At 35.9% G+C, this 15,084-nt stretch overlaps 1 protein-coding gene across 3 annotated transcripts in view; it reads right to left on the minus strand.

The window, feature by feature from the left end:
• Nucleotides 1-7,270: 7,270 nt before the first annotated feature.
• LRRC40 (leucine rich repeat containing 40) overlaps nt 7,271-15,084 on the minus strand; it is a 51,531-nt gene continuing 43,717 nt past the window's right edge. For all 3 annotated transcript variants that reach the window (XM_043575243.1, XM_043575245.1, XM_043575244.1), the window contains one exon: nt 7,271-13,143. In XM_043575243.1, the coding sequence (XP_043431178.1) occupies nt 13,038-13,143 (106 nt within the window). In that variant the 3' untranslated portion in view covers nt 7,271-13,037. The remainder of the gene's footprint in view (nt 13,144-15,084) is intronic.

Genomic DNA, 15,084 nt, shown 5'->3' on the forward strand with positions numbered 1-15,084 from the left:
CTTTTAAAATTTGGAGGCATGGGGAATGGTAAAGAGTTGGGTTGGGAAAAGGATTAGGGAAAGGTAGTTGGGAAGAGGGAGTCCCCAACCCTATTTTAGCTCTAAAATTTAACTTCTGCCTCATGCTGTCCATTCTAGAATAAGGAAGAGTCTGTCCAGAGGCCTTTGACCATAGTTCACTCTGACAATGTTTACACATTGCATTTTGGCATCATTTCATGGACAGATTCCACCACCTGTATCCCTAAAGTGAAAATGTCATATACTCCAGCCAAAATTATCAAGAAAAGCCACAAAAGCTATAGCATTAACATGATGAACTATTTAGATAGATCACAGACAATCTTCATTACTTGATAAAATCACGTGCCCCATGCCAAACGTTTATAGAGGTCAGAATCTGGTCTGTTGATATCAGAGTAGAGAGAAAATTATTTATACTGCCATTAGCATCAGCTTCATTAGATACTTCCCTCATCTAAGGGTTTGAGGGGAAGCAGAATGTAGCCCCTAAAAAGAAAAACAGCATCTAAGAGAGAAAGCCCTAGGTTGGTAAGCTCCTAACCACATTTCCTTCATTGCCTCATAGGATCTTGATTTCCTTCTAAGTAAAGCATTTCTTTCTTAGCTTTCTCTCAGAATTATTTCCCATCTTTTTCTATTTGAGTTTCAACACAAACTGACTACAGAATTGAGTGAAATCTTCCCAAGGTTAAATCCATTTCTCATCTACTATTTTGCTTATACAGATAATATTAATTACTCCATCTGCCTGTCTTTTAATCTCTTTGTGTGAGGGGAACTTGCTACCTCTCATTATACGAGGAGAACTTGCTAGCTGGCTGATGATGGCTTCTTTTCAGGATTTTTTAAATTCTAGAAACCATAAATATACATTGAAGGAAACTCTCATCATCATTTCCTTTAAGAGTATGGTGCCTCAAACTCACCAGAGACCTACGCTTTGCTCTTGTAGCCCAGTGTTTCTATATTTATAGAGGAAAAGAATGCCAATGTCCGTTTGAACCAATTAAAGTGAAAAGTGAAAAGTAAATTATTAGTTGATAGAGTAACATTTTAGAGTAGTAAGAATATTTCAGAGTAGTAACAGTAATTGAAGTATTTTAAGTAAGAGTATTTTAGAATAATAAAAGTGAAAGCAGGCGTGAGAGCTGGTTGGAGAGAAATTAGTACATTAGGGAAGTAAGGATGAGAAAAAAAGGGAAAGAAGGGAGGTAACAGAGTGATAGAGAAGAACAGAGAGAAACTGGATGACAGAAATCACATTCAGATTCAGACACATTCTCCAGTCTGTTGGTGACAAAGCCCCTCCTTCAGACAGTTCCAGAATTCCCTTCCCCTCCCTCTCCTCTCTCCTGGCTGGTAAAGTGATCTTTCAGCTCTCCTTGGTTTCTGGCCTCCCTCCCACTCTTCTAGAAGTAGAAAGAATTCAAAATGAAAAACTGAGGCATGTATTAGAATTATATTTCATTTAATTGCTATTTGTTTCTAGAAACTACTTTCATAATGTAGTGGATAATTTTTTGGACAAGCAACTTCTCAGTATAAAGAAAATCACCAAAAGTTATCTCCTTAAAAAAAATAACAGGGAAATTTTCTGAAATAAAACCTAATATCAAACAATATATCCATAAGTAAATTCTGAGGGAAAACAAGGGAAATTATTGTCTTATCAGAAGATAGAAAAGGACGTTGAGAAGATCTGGTTAATCTGTCTACATTCTGGGAAGAATTAACGCTTTTTTAAATTCCTCCAGAGAACAGGCTCCCACTTTCCTCAGTAACCCACCATGCAAAGGAAACAAAACATATGTTTCATCCCAATAAGACCCTCCGTTTAAATTGCTGGATTCAAATCTGACATACACTGTCCTCATCTGTAGTTGCACAGATCCACATATATTTTAGGAACATGTCTGCAGTTAGGAAGAGCTGCCACTAGATGGAGCCCTTATATCTATATTCTATATCCAAATCCTGGCAATTCTCTAGTTTGGAATACCACTCTCGACAGTCCATTCTCATACCTGTTATGCTGATGTACCTGTGAATAAGTAAGTGTTAATAAATTGTTGATGAAACTTTTAACACCCATTTCTATACTCTTTTGAGACAATTAATTTGAAACAATGCTTTAAATTTAAACAATATAAGAAAACAAATGAAGAGCTTTGGGTTTATTTTAAGTAGTTTCTATATTTTTTACTAAACCTTTCTGCTTGTATCCCAATCATAAAGAGACCCAATCATAGGGCTCTCTCTAAGCCTCAGTGAATGTGTGATTTGAAGTTTTGATATTCCCAATTGTTCAGTTTAATTATTACATCCACCTTTTTAATAGTTATTCTCTAATCTCATTGTGATTTCCAAATATTTTGTGCCTATCTGCCATTATTGTAAGAAGCTTCCTTACAATGTGCTCATTCTAAATATGTAGAAAGATATTTGCCACAAATTATTTAAAATACATGTTTTTAAATGAGCTAAAACTTAAACATCAAGAAGTAAGTGTGCCTAGCATAGCCTTCCTTACACAGTTCTACAACTAGTTCAACCCAAATATGTGTGTATCTGTGTATGGCTTTATTTCCAGCTGATATCTGGCAGTAGCTAGGCATCTAATATAAACTCCTAACTTATCTGTGTAATTAGCATAATATAATCAGATTGTACCTTATTATAAAGGGAATAAGGAATGTATTTCAAAAGATTTCTCATTAAGTGATAATCAGATTCCAAAGGTAGTTTAAAATCTCCCCCACCTCCCTTCTTTCAGTCAGAATGTCTGGGTATTGAAGACAGAGAGCCTCTGGCAGTTTGGGTGACTTGTCCTCAAGCTGTTTTGATTCTTAAATATTTGGAACTTCAGAGTGTCTGATGGCTCGATCATAGTTTTAAAACCCAAATATTTCTGTTTACTGCTTCTAAGCTAATTATATCCTCACCCTCACAACTTAGCCAGCACCCTTGTATGGGACTCTCCTTTGCTAATTCCATCGGTCCTATTTATTTGTGGGTTCATGGTTTCTCTTAAAACCATTTAATCTTTTCTTCTTCCAACCCCAAGCAAAAATAGAAGGAAAACAAGTTCTTCTTTCCCGAAGTCTATGTAAAACTACTTAAATCCTCTGGTGTTTTCCTCCAAAGGAAACCATTTCCTTCTGGCCCCCTGATCGGGAACCACTAATACAGTGCACTCTTAGAGAATTCATTCAACCTTCTTTGGGGACTAGTCTTTGAATACAATTCTTCAGCCATACTTGTGGTGTCATTCAACTTAGCAATAAGTATTTTGCACTTGATAGAATCACACAGCCTTGTTATGATCAAGACAGATTTCTCTAGCAGGCCATCTCTATGATATGTTCTTTATAAAACCATGAAGGCTGCTGGCAAACATTATAGATATAGGTTTGTGGCCATTTCCCAGGGAAATTTAAACTTGGGACTCTGTGTCTCACACGCACGTGCACACACACACACATACACACACACGTCAATCATTTTTTAGGTTTTCACTTATTTCTGAAAAATGATATTTACTATCCCTGTGATCTAGGGACCCAAATCATCATAAACCACTCAAAGGTAAAATACTATAACTTCTTTTATTTTTTAAACTTTCCATAAATATCTACAGCATCTTCACCTACACCCTCACAGTATATACCCATATTTAGAGCATTCACCCAGGTCTGTGTATCTAGCTTCAAGAGCTGTTAAAGCATTCTTCTCTAAGTCTTCCTCTGGACCACCCTAAGATTTCATCTCTGGACAATCTATGTGTTTATTCTTTTAAAAAAGTTATCAGTAATTAAAACAGTTTGTGTTGCTGTATATGCAATTTAATCAACAAATATTGATGAGCAAAGGATTTTGAGGACAATGGGAGATATAAATAAGCCACAGTGCCCCCTCTCAAGAAACAGTGTAGTGGGGAAACAGACACAGAAAGCCTAATAAATGGTACTGTGTAGGTACAAAACATGAGGGGAGAATGGAGCACAGTGTATTATCACCTTCTCTCCTCCTCTAATAAGATGGCGAAAGCTTCCTTTCACCTTTTTGTTTTAACATAATATGAATGAGGAATATTTTTCTATTTCCTTACGAAGAAGGCAGGCTCCTGTCCCTCATAGATATCCTTTTCCAAAAAGGACAATGTCTCAGGTTAATGGAAATAACTGTAGTCCTCCTCTTGAATGAACCATATCAGGGAGGGATAGTCTCTAGGCTAGCTGAGTTCTGGCTTTCCACTTTCTCTTGGCTTTGTCCTTCCAAGGGGTTGTCCCTTAAGGGCCAAAGTCAGAGGGGCTGAAGGACTCAATGGCAGCTCCTGTTTCCTGGGGAGAGAGAGAGTACTTGGCAACAAAGGCCTAATGTGCCGCTTGAAGAGATCAGTCTGAAGAAAGGAGAGAATAGAATGGTGAACGTTTGCTGTCTCTTGAAATTTTGCTTTAAAGTATTTCATTTGTATTTTAAACACAATTAATTCTGGTAGACTTGCATAGTCTAAATATTTATATACTTACATAAAGGAAAAGATCACACTCTTTAGTATTAGCAAACACCTCACCATTAGGGGGATGCTTTGTGTTTAGGAACAGAACAGGACTCATTAGAATTCAGTACGAAAAGCAACTTGAAGAGCACCTATAATGAAATTTTCTAGGAAGCAAAAAACCAGAGAGTGGCTGGACAGAATGACTAGCAGATACAGATGTGCGCTGTCCAGAGAGATAGACAGTGGAGGTGCTATGGGGCCCATCCCCAGACCCTTCTCTAAGGTCCTTCAGCATCGGCAATTTCACCTGGCAACATCTCTAAGCACTCAGCTGTGGCAGCCATCTAAATCCCCGTAAGTTATATCCTGAGGGGAAAATCTTGTCAGTGACTACTACATTGGCAAGAGAAAGAGAGATACGGTTTTACATCCAACAAAATCCCAGCGTTTTTGTTTGTTCTTTGAGGTTAACGTGAAGACTTTTATTTATTTTACTCTGGTTGGATTGAGCCTAGAGGTAGAACAGCAACTATATAATCAAGGTGGGTTCAAAAAGTATATGAGTTCAACCATGGTCTGAAAAATTAGTTGCCATTTGGAGACGAAGTGGTGGGTTTTACCTTAGAGCAATTTAGTGTCTTTGTGCACCAACTTAGAAAATATAAGTTTATTAAAACTATGCAATGGATTGTGAAGCATGCTTACAGCTATGAGTTAGTGCGTCTTCAATACTTAGTGGGTTTCTGATCCTCAAGTACCACTTTGGACATAGTGCTGGAGATGAAGTTTGAAAAGTATTGGAAAAAGCCCGGTATCCACATATATTCAGTGGCCAACATGAAAAAGCCACATTTTTTTCACTATTACATTGAACTGTTTATTTATTTAACAGCTATGGAGTGTGATGCTCTTCTTTTTTAGTGTTTTTTTTTTGTTTTTTTAAAAAATTGTATATTTGAGGTGTACAACTTGATGATTCAATATACAAATACGTTGGCGAATTATACTACAGTCAAGCTAATTAACTCATCTCCTCACATAGCTACCTTTTTTGTGTGTGTCTGGTGAGAGCCCCTGAAATCTACCCTTTAGGTGATCTCCAGTATTTAATATGATTTTATCAGCTACAGTCCGCATGCTGTACTCTAGACTTATTCCTCACATTCCTACTATGCAAATATTATCATTCCACCCATAAGACAGCTTTTATATTTCTAAACTGTTGTGAGAGATGAAAGCAATACAAGTCCTAATATTGGCAAGAGTGGTTCTTTTGTGAACTGTATACTCAACTGTATGCAAAACTAGAGGAAACTCTGTAAAAGTTGTGTCTCTAACTCCTTAGGGTTCGTGATAGAGCAGGGAATCACTTACACAACCTCAAAGAAAATGGAGAGGAAAAACCAAACTGATTAAAATATTTGAAGGCATCAAATTTAAATTCTCAATACATCATGACATTTGTTAGGACAGTTTTTTAAATTGGCTGAAGAATGAATGGATGTGGTAAAACTAATAAATACAAGAGTGTCAGAGGTGGCCTCCCAGCCTGGAGGAGCTGAAGTTTGTCTAAGAAAAGATCTCCCAGTGAGACAATCAGTACAAAGTCACAGAAAAAGCTAATCGTTTTAGTTTAATCCAGAACAGTTAGTATTCCTCCAGGCCATCTGCTGCCTGCTTTCAGAGACCATATTAGAAATGAAAAGAAGCGGTGTCGTATTTATGACATGTCAAATTCAAAGGCATAGCTGCTTGTGAAGGCCCTGTTATGCTTTGTTCACCTCAGAAAGATATGTGCTTACCTGTCTGTCCCTCGTACAAAGCAGTCCTGCATGTGACTGTAAAGATTAGTCCTGTGTCAGGTCATTGTAATGCCCCCTCCCTGCAAAAACCAACCATAGATGTCTCCAATCCTGAAATTCACTGGAATATTTATATCAGAAATTATTTTAGCGTAAGCAAGATCACTGTACTCAAATCTCTGTTTATCAAGTTTGCCTTCAACTCTGCAAGTGGAGGAAAATTCAGGCATTTTATTGGATTTCAGAATTCTCCAAGAACTCTTGAGAAAACAGAAATTCAAGAACCCATTGCTGAGATTATCAGAGGCTTCAGTAAGAAACTCACACAGAACAGTAAATCATTAGTAAATAAACATTTCTAGTGAAATCTATCTCCAGTGTACTTAGCACTGTGCAAAGATCATATTTTGTCCAGACCATTTGCAATTAGATGTACCCTAAAGACAGCTATCCAACAATGGCTTGTCTCCTACTTCCTGGATGGTGTTTCTAGTTTTTAATGTGTGTGTGTTGGGAGGGCGGGTCAGGGGAAGGGTGTCACTACCACTTGAAAATTAGCTTTCCGGGAAGGATCCAATCGAGTCATCTACACTGTGACTTTCCCTCATCTCCTCAGGACAACTGCATTTAAATATGGGCCAAAAGCTTAAGTCACAGGAACGAGGCAGTAATCGTTGGATTTCAGAAAATAGCCTTTTGGGAAGCTTAAGAGACACAATGGTGCAGTCTCCCTAGAACCTCTGAAAGTACAATGTGTACGTCTGCCTTCCTCAGATTAGGTGGATGCTTCAAGTCCCGGGTGAAGATTGCCCTGGAATCCTAGAGTCTGGTTTGATCAGTTTATGATCAACTCCAGAATGACAGAGGCATATACATAGAGAGGACTTGTATTGGGTGAAGTGAAATAATTATTTCCTTAATGAAAAACTAATCTAAATTCTAGGTTACAGTAGCTGCTTGTTGGGGGCTGGCAACCACAAGTTTAAAGTTGTGATTTTTTTTTTTTTTTTAATATTCAGGAATGTGTTTCAAGCAATAATATATTAGGTGTGCAATACTTTCATCAGGTAGATTGTCCTGGCTTTGGAAAGGCAAGAAGAAAATTGTTATGGCAGTCTGCTTTTATTTTTCAGGTTAAGCATGGACATGCCTTTTGAGGGCAGCTTTGATCATATGGTTAACTTGACGTTTGGACTGACGAGTTTAACCTCACCAGGGATGGGACTGGATTTGAGTCCCCCTTGTCCAAACTACAACACGCTTACTGCCTTCTCCCCCACATCCCCCACATCTCAGCCTCCAGGATCAGCTACCAACAAGGCATTTTGTCCATTTTCATTGGTCTGGCCACCCGAGGAACATCCTGTTTCTTTAAATCCCCAGTGCTCAAATTGCCATGTAGAAACCAACTCCCTATCAATTTTCTCCACATTTAATCCTCAGCTCCTTGTCATATTTTCATTTTTCTGCATTGGTTCCCATGGTAACGAGTCTATTGGCAGAGAAAGTGTGACTCTGCTTTTAGCCTTGCACACAATACAAAATCCTTCTAGTGATCCTTGGGCAAGTGTCATACTAAAAGGCAGGAAGAGACTACAGTTCCCTAGGCTAATGCCTCTAATCCCTTACCCTACTGCATTTATTTCCCACCTATCCCCAAACCAGACCCACGGCCCAGAATCCCTTCACCTTTTGATACGAGTATTCAAAGCGCCCCCCCCCCCAACCAACTACAGATGCAAGGATTGAACCTTTTGTTCAGATGGCTTCCTCTTCTAAGTGCCAGTAATTTAACTGACATAAATGTATAGTTGATGGCAGTGGCCATTTGAAGGCAACATGGGAGAAGCAACTTGCACTCATTTTTCTACGAAATATCCTCAGTATGCATCTAAGATGTATACAGACCAGGGAATAAGTATGTCCTGAATGGAGCCTTAGGTCAGTGTCTAATGTTAGGGATGGGGACATTTAAACAGATTTTCTCCTGACTAGTTAGTGGCACATGAAGGGAAGCCAAGGAGTCATCCCAGAGGACGGAGCTCCTGAGGAAGAGGAAGAGATAACAAAGATGTAGATGAGTAAAGAAAACATTGTAACTGGTGGCTGAATGTGGGCAAGGGAGCTTCAACTGGCACAATTCAGGGTTCGAGTAGGGAAAAGGTAAGAAAACCATTGAAAGCTAAGGAAATGGAGCATAGAGAAAAAAGGAGTTTTTGAGCTGTCTGCAGAAAGGGAGGGAGCCTGCAAATGAGAGAATAGCTTTACGCAGACTTTGGCCCAACTGCATCTACAAAATATTTTTCCAAGTAATGTTTCTCTTAATAACAGATTATATTTTGTTTTGAATTTTAGAATTCCATTGTGGCTTGGCAGTTAGTTATATGCCTAGCAACCCCAAATCTCCTATGTCCTCAATATTTAGAAAAAAATCAGGAACTGTTCATCAGAAATTAAACAGTCCTCATGCTGAATGTGCTTTTTATTTATTTTTTGAAAAGTTAATGAATTCAGGGGAATGAAAATAGATGTTAGAAGTAAAAATGTGGGTATCTATACTTAAGAAAATTATCAAATGTAAGTGATCTCTTTTTTCGTTGGGTCTTATAAAATATGTGATACTTAAGCACATTGAAGTTTTCAAGTCAGCTGATAATATTGTACAAAGGTATTTTTGGCCCTTTAAAGGTTATTTTCCTACATTAAGAAAAGTTTTCTTACACTAAAAACTTTTTATTGTGACTCAGGTTTTGTGTCTTTGTATAGACACACATATGTAGGTGTTTTTCTTTGCACACTTGTTTTGCACAGGTAAAGCAATGAGATTAATGCCCAGGTATGCAGGTCAACCGACTTTTATGATAGCTAGATTAATGAAGGTATTTGATGAATGGACAAAAGCAATCATATTATAACTCTTTGTATCTTTCCATCTCTCTTCCCCTTCCCCAGCACTCTACTAAAGAACATCTCTTATTTAGTCAGGAAATCTTATGTAATTTTTTGGAAAGTCCACAGGAAAACCAAGTTGCAAGTCTCAGGCAGATAGAACATAAAACAGTTCCATATTTGTTAGAATGATCATTAGTTTTCAGAATGTAGTGCCAGAATCAATTCCATATTCAATACTTGTAGTCTTTCCTTGCAGAGGACTCTTACTGGTCTTGAATGTGGAAAAGGCATCTGTTCAGGGCAGTGAGTAGTGTTGTCTGTTAAGTTTTACTCTGGTAATTTGGTTTTAGCTTTGATGACACCTAGTGTCAATGGAATGCAATAAATGTTTTATACCGCTTTATGATGTTTAGGTATTTCCCTTTAACACCCTCAACTACATTTTTCTCCTTGGAAACACAAGCCTTACTGTTTTCTGTTTGAAATGAAGAGAAAGATAATAGATAGGCAGATAAGCTGGATATTTTTGTCTCAAAGCCAGTCAAGTTTCTCTTTGTACTCAGCATAGAGAAGGGACTAAAGGAAGCTTAAGGACAATGGCACTGTCCTCATATAAAAGAGCAATTTTTTCCTAGTTAAAAAATCAGAGGTGAATCTACCAAATTGTTTGCAAATTTCAAAGACCATCTCAAATAACCTTGCAAAAGTAAGGCTGCACGTACTATAGTTTCATTTTCCCACTGTATAACCACCTAAGGGCACCCTCCCCACCCAGCTGCATATAAGTAAAACATAAGGTGAACTATGGTCTCTTTCTACTCAGAAAAGAAATATTAACAGCAGCAATTCTAAATAGACAGTGCTAGACTTTTAATTGGTCTGTAAAGAATTATAAGTAAAAGGATACTAGATGCAGGTTTTTAGAATTTTAAGTACCCATGAAAATTATTCTTTCATTCCTAAACTACTTGACAGTTGATTACTTTGGACCTTAGTTACTTGGAGGGACACAGTCCTTTTATTACTATATAAAAAAGTTCTAATTCCACCTGTGTATATTAATATTTTTCCATATGCTAAACACATGCACACACATATAAACTGTCCATTTTTCCTTTGAGAGCATATAATCAGCTAGTGAAATATTTCACTCTTCCGTTTAAGGTTTAAGAAAAATTCCTATGCAGTGATGCAACACTGGGCCACTGTTTTAGTAAGATGAAGACAGTCTCTAGACTCATTCTTTTTCAACATCTGACTTCACTACCATATGTGCAGCACAACAGTGACATCTTAAGGCCAAATAACTAGAATTCCTTTAGCCAGAGAATTGGGATCTGTTTTCAAAGAAATTTCATTACGTTATCAAGTAGTTTTCAAGTTCACAGTTTGCAACTGGTAGATCTTTATAAATGCTTCTTTATGACTTCTTTTGCAGTCTTTGTGAACATTTTAATGTGCACTGGTAAACACTAACATTTTACATAGACATATTGTATATTAATGCATGCATTTCATTGCATAGTTTATTGACACTCCCCTTGTAAAGCTTTTATGGAAGAAGCAACAAGCCACAGCAGTATAGCAAAAGAGGCTTAATCTTTATAAATTGGGGCCTTTTCTGTCTCTTTGCTAGGCTAGGTGGCTGTATACAAATTCGGGTGGGAGGGGCAGGAAACACCTCTTAACATTTAAGGTTTTCTACATGGGTGAACTGTAGCCAATTCAAAACAAATTGCTTACTTTAATAACAAATTTTACCATTTTATAAAAAACAATTAAATCATGACATGTTTAATTGAAATGGCTGTATTGTAATTAATATTTTGAGATAATTGTGATTTTGAGCTTAAATTATATATAAAAAGTTGTCATTTTTGTATGTGTTAACAAACTGTATCACAATTAACAGTACTTTTTAGTTGAACTACATATTGATGTAAATAAAAACTGAATGAAGACATATTTACTACTTTATTAACATAGATTGTGAATGTACTTAATGGTTTTTTTCTTTTGCAGTATAAGACCATAATGACCTTGAAAGCTGCTTCATTTTATGTGCAAAGGAGTCCTATGAATCTATATTTTAAATTTACTGAATCAGTGAAATTACTTTGTCAGTTAATTTGCAAATGCAAGCTGTATTCTCCAGTTTATTTTATGTACTGACACTAATTGGTAAAGGTGTACAATGTGATTAGAATGCATTTTGAAGATGCTTTCTGTACAGATACAAAATACAGGGACTAAAATAATGCTGTGCAGTGTATAGCAGAGCCATTTTTCGGCTTTGGTGTACTCAACTTTTTCAGTATTTAAAAACGTGTTTTGAATAACATAAAAGTCTCTTTATTGTATAAATAATAAAATGTCACCTTATTGTAAAGTGTCTTTTGTTTAATATCAAAGCCGATTTCTTAGCCACAGAGTTGTAGTGTGAAAAAGGCATGTTTCTTTTAAACCAAAAACATAACCATTATAAGCAATATTTGAAAAATGTAACTTTTATTACGGACATGTAGCTATTTATCCTTATTGGCAATGTTTTGTTTTGTTTTGTTTTCCCATAATATGAGCATGCCACAATCACTCAAAAGCTAGCTAGCTAGCTAGATACCTACCTGTCTATATAAATTAATAGACATTCTGTTGACTGGTTACTTAATAGATTCACATGGTAAGTTTCATAATGACTGATCAGCCTACTTCTGGTATTTTTGGTGTAAATAAAAATGTTTATATTTTATTTTTTACTAAATCAAGTTAACCTATAACAAATACCCTTTCAGAAAATTACCACATTAACTATAGGTTCAGTCTTATGAAGATTAGAAGCAAATTTGAAAAGTAAGGCTCTAGAAATAAAAAAAATGCACGAGGTTGGGTTAGAACACACCAAAAGAGTAGGTTATGTGTACAAATACCTAAGTAAGTATTTAAGAAAGTACAGGTCAAGATTTCATTGCAGTATATGTTGTTAGTTATTTTCTGCTGCTGATAACTATAGAATTAATAAAATAAGGTCTTCAGGACTTTAAAAAGAACAAAAGTTATTTTTAAACACTCATACTTGGGAGATAAAAATATGCAGATCCAATCTCTTTAAATTTTTTGAATCCAGAAGTACTAGATTATATTAGTACAGAGAAATAGACATATTGTATATTAATACATGCATTTCATTGCAAGTTTTAAATTCAAAATTGTGAGAAAAATTATAACACTTTTACTGTTTTCTCTACCAGTAACTACTCTTCATGTAGCATTTCTGGACAAAATGGTTTCATAAGATATGGGGAAAAGGCTAGATAAGAAACATTTCAACTAGATTAAAACAAAAACAAGACAGTGAATATTAATTTAAAATTTATACCAAGACTAACCGTATCACATAAGTCTTATCATGGGTAAGAAAAAGTCTTATTTTTTTAAACACCAAAGAACAGTTTTGAATAAAATTCAATCCAATTTTATATCTAACAAAAAGGTAGAAATTAGATGGTCATATTCAAATTCATTGGTCACATTATATGTAACACAATGAGAAATGGGGAGAAAAAACCCACTTCTACAAAAATGCTTTATCATTATAAAAATATTAAACTACATTAAATAAAAATTCACATCTGAAGAAACTGTTATCTTATAAGGAATGAAAGTAAGATAAATCTTATGCAAAACAATCAGAATAAATGCATTAACACTGTATGTGGTTATCACCATTATAAATGCACACGATACCTTAGAAAAACATTACTTATCAATGTTAAGAAGTCTAAGAATGAACATGATCAAGATTATAAAACAGCTCCAATTTAAGTAGGAATCCGGTCTCTCAAATATTCCAGAATAGCAGCTGTTCCTTTCATTAATATGGCTGGTCGAGGAACACGGAATGGATTTCCATCTAGCAGTAATGTTCTAAACAAAAGAGAGAATTAAGAATTTCAACATTTTCCATTAGGAAGGCTTTTATTCTAACTTCATTTTCAACTTTATACATAAAATGTGTGTATTATTTTCTACTTGTCCCTTTTCAAATCTAAGCATTTCAATAGTTGGAATTAGAACTACAATAATAACCCAAACAACATTAACTGAACACTTATTATATGAAAGGTATTGTGTTGAGTAATTTATATTCACTGACTCTCTTAATCACCTTACAACCCTATGATCTAGACAGCATTAATATTCCTATCTAATAGATAAGGAAGCATAAATCCTGAGGAGTAAGAAAGACATATCCAAGATCATTCAGCTACTAAACAGAGGAGCTGTGACAGGAGCCCCCATTTTACCCATCCTCTTCTCAATCTTATAATGATCATATACAACATGGTTCAATTATATTTACACATTAGAATGAGCATACTGACAAGTACACATACCAAGGACTATAATATAATCCACATATCCCACTTCCACCCTGAGAAACATTAACACGTGTCTGCTCTCCACCTCCCTTGACCAGATACACATACAAAATCTATTCACATGTTCTGAAATGAGGTTTAATTTGAGATTTGAGTGCTGTTTGATTTGTTTCTTTATATAATGAATGAAATAAATTATAAAATAAAGAGACTTTTATTTTAATTTTCAAACTTAGGTGTGTAAATAAAGTCAAACGATTCACACCATATTATACAGTAGATCTAAATTACATCGTCAGTATTTCTATGGTCCATGGGGATTCTTTTAAAGGCTGTTTTCTTAATTTATAAAAAGGAGTTCATTACAGTCAATCCTCCTTATTCACAGACTCCTTATGCACTAACTTGCCTATCGTCAAAATTTATCAGTAACCCCAAATCAATACTCATGGCACTTTCGAGGTCATTTTTGGATATTGCACAGGGCAGCAAAAAATTTGAGTCAATCAATAAGCACATTCTCAGCTGAGGTTAAACAGGTGATGTTCTCCCTTCTTGTGTCAGTTCTCATACTGTAATCAAGTGTCCTTTCTGTAGTCTACTTAGTACAACATTTTTTGCATTTTTGTACTTTGTGTTGGTGATCTCACTGTTTAAAATTGGCCTGCCAAGTAAGGACTCAAGTGTTGTCCAGTTTCCCTAAACACAAGAAGACTATCGTGTGCCTTACAGAGAAAATACATATGTCAGATAAGCTTCGTTCAGGCATGAATTATAGTATTATTTGGCCATAGTTAAATGTTAATGAATAAATAACATGAAATACAGAAACACACAGAGAACAAGGTTATGTATTGACTGGTTCATGAAAATGTGACCAGAGGCTCAAAAGAACCTAACTCGATACTTCCCCAGCAGAAATGGCTCAGTATTCATGAATTTGGTGTTCACAGAGACTTTATAGAATACAAACTACAGCAAATGACGAGAACCAACAGTACTTTACTCTTACATTCACTAATACGAGGTACCAAAGCAGATGCCAGTGCATCCTAGTAAAATATGCCAAGCCATCATCAGTTTCAATAAATTACTTCTGAAACATTCTGCTTAAGCACTTGGCTTTCTGTTGACATCTCAAACTCACTTTCTATTTATTTAACCAGCACGTATTGGGTGCTTACTGTGTTCTAGGCACTGGGACAACTCTTTTCTAAAGGAGGTAAAAGAAATGGTATAAATGAGTCCAAACAAATCAGGATGGAAAATCAGAGGAGGGACTAACTGCTTGGAGAAGCGAGAAAGTTTTCAAAGATGATACTTAGGTTGATTGCTGATAAAAGCAGGGTAAAGGCATTTGAGACTAAGGTAACAGCTAACACAAAGAATAAGGAAAACCATGCTGGGCTTGAAATACATGGTGACAGTCTGTAACAGATTCTGAAAAACCTTACATGCACAACTGACATTTTTACACAGTGGAGTT

The sequence above is a fragment of the Prionailurus bengalensis genome, chromosome C1 (assembly GCF_016509475.1).
Source record: "Prionailurus bengalensis isolate Pbe53 chromosome C1, Fcat_Pben_1.1_paternal_pri, whole genome shotgun sequence".
In the NCBI taxonomy this organism is placed as follows: Eukaryota; Metazoa; Chordata; class Mammalia; order Carnivora; family Felidae; genus Prionailurus; species Prionailurus bengalensis.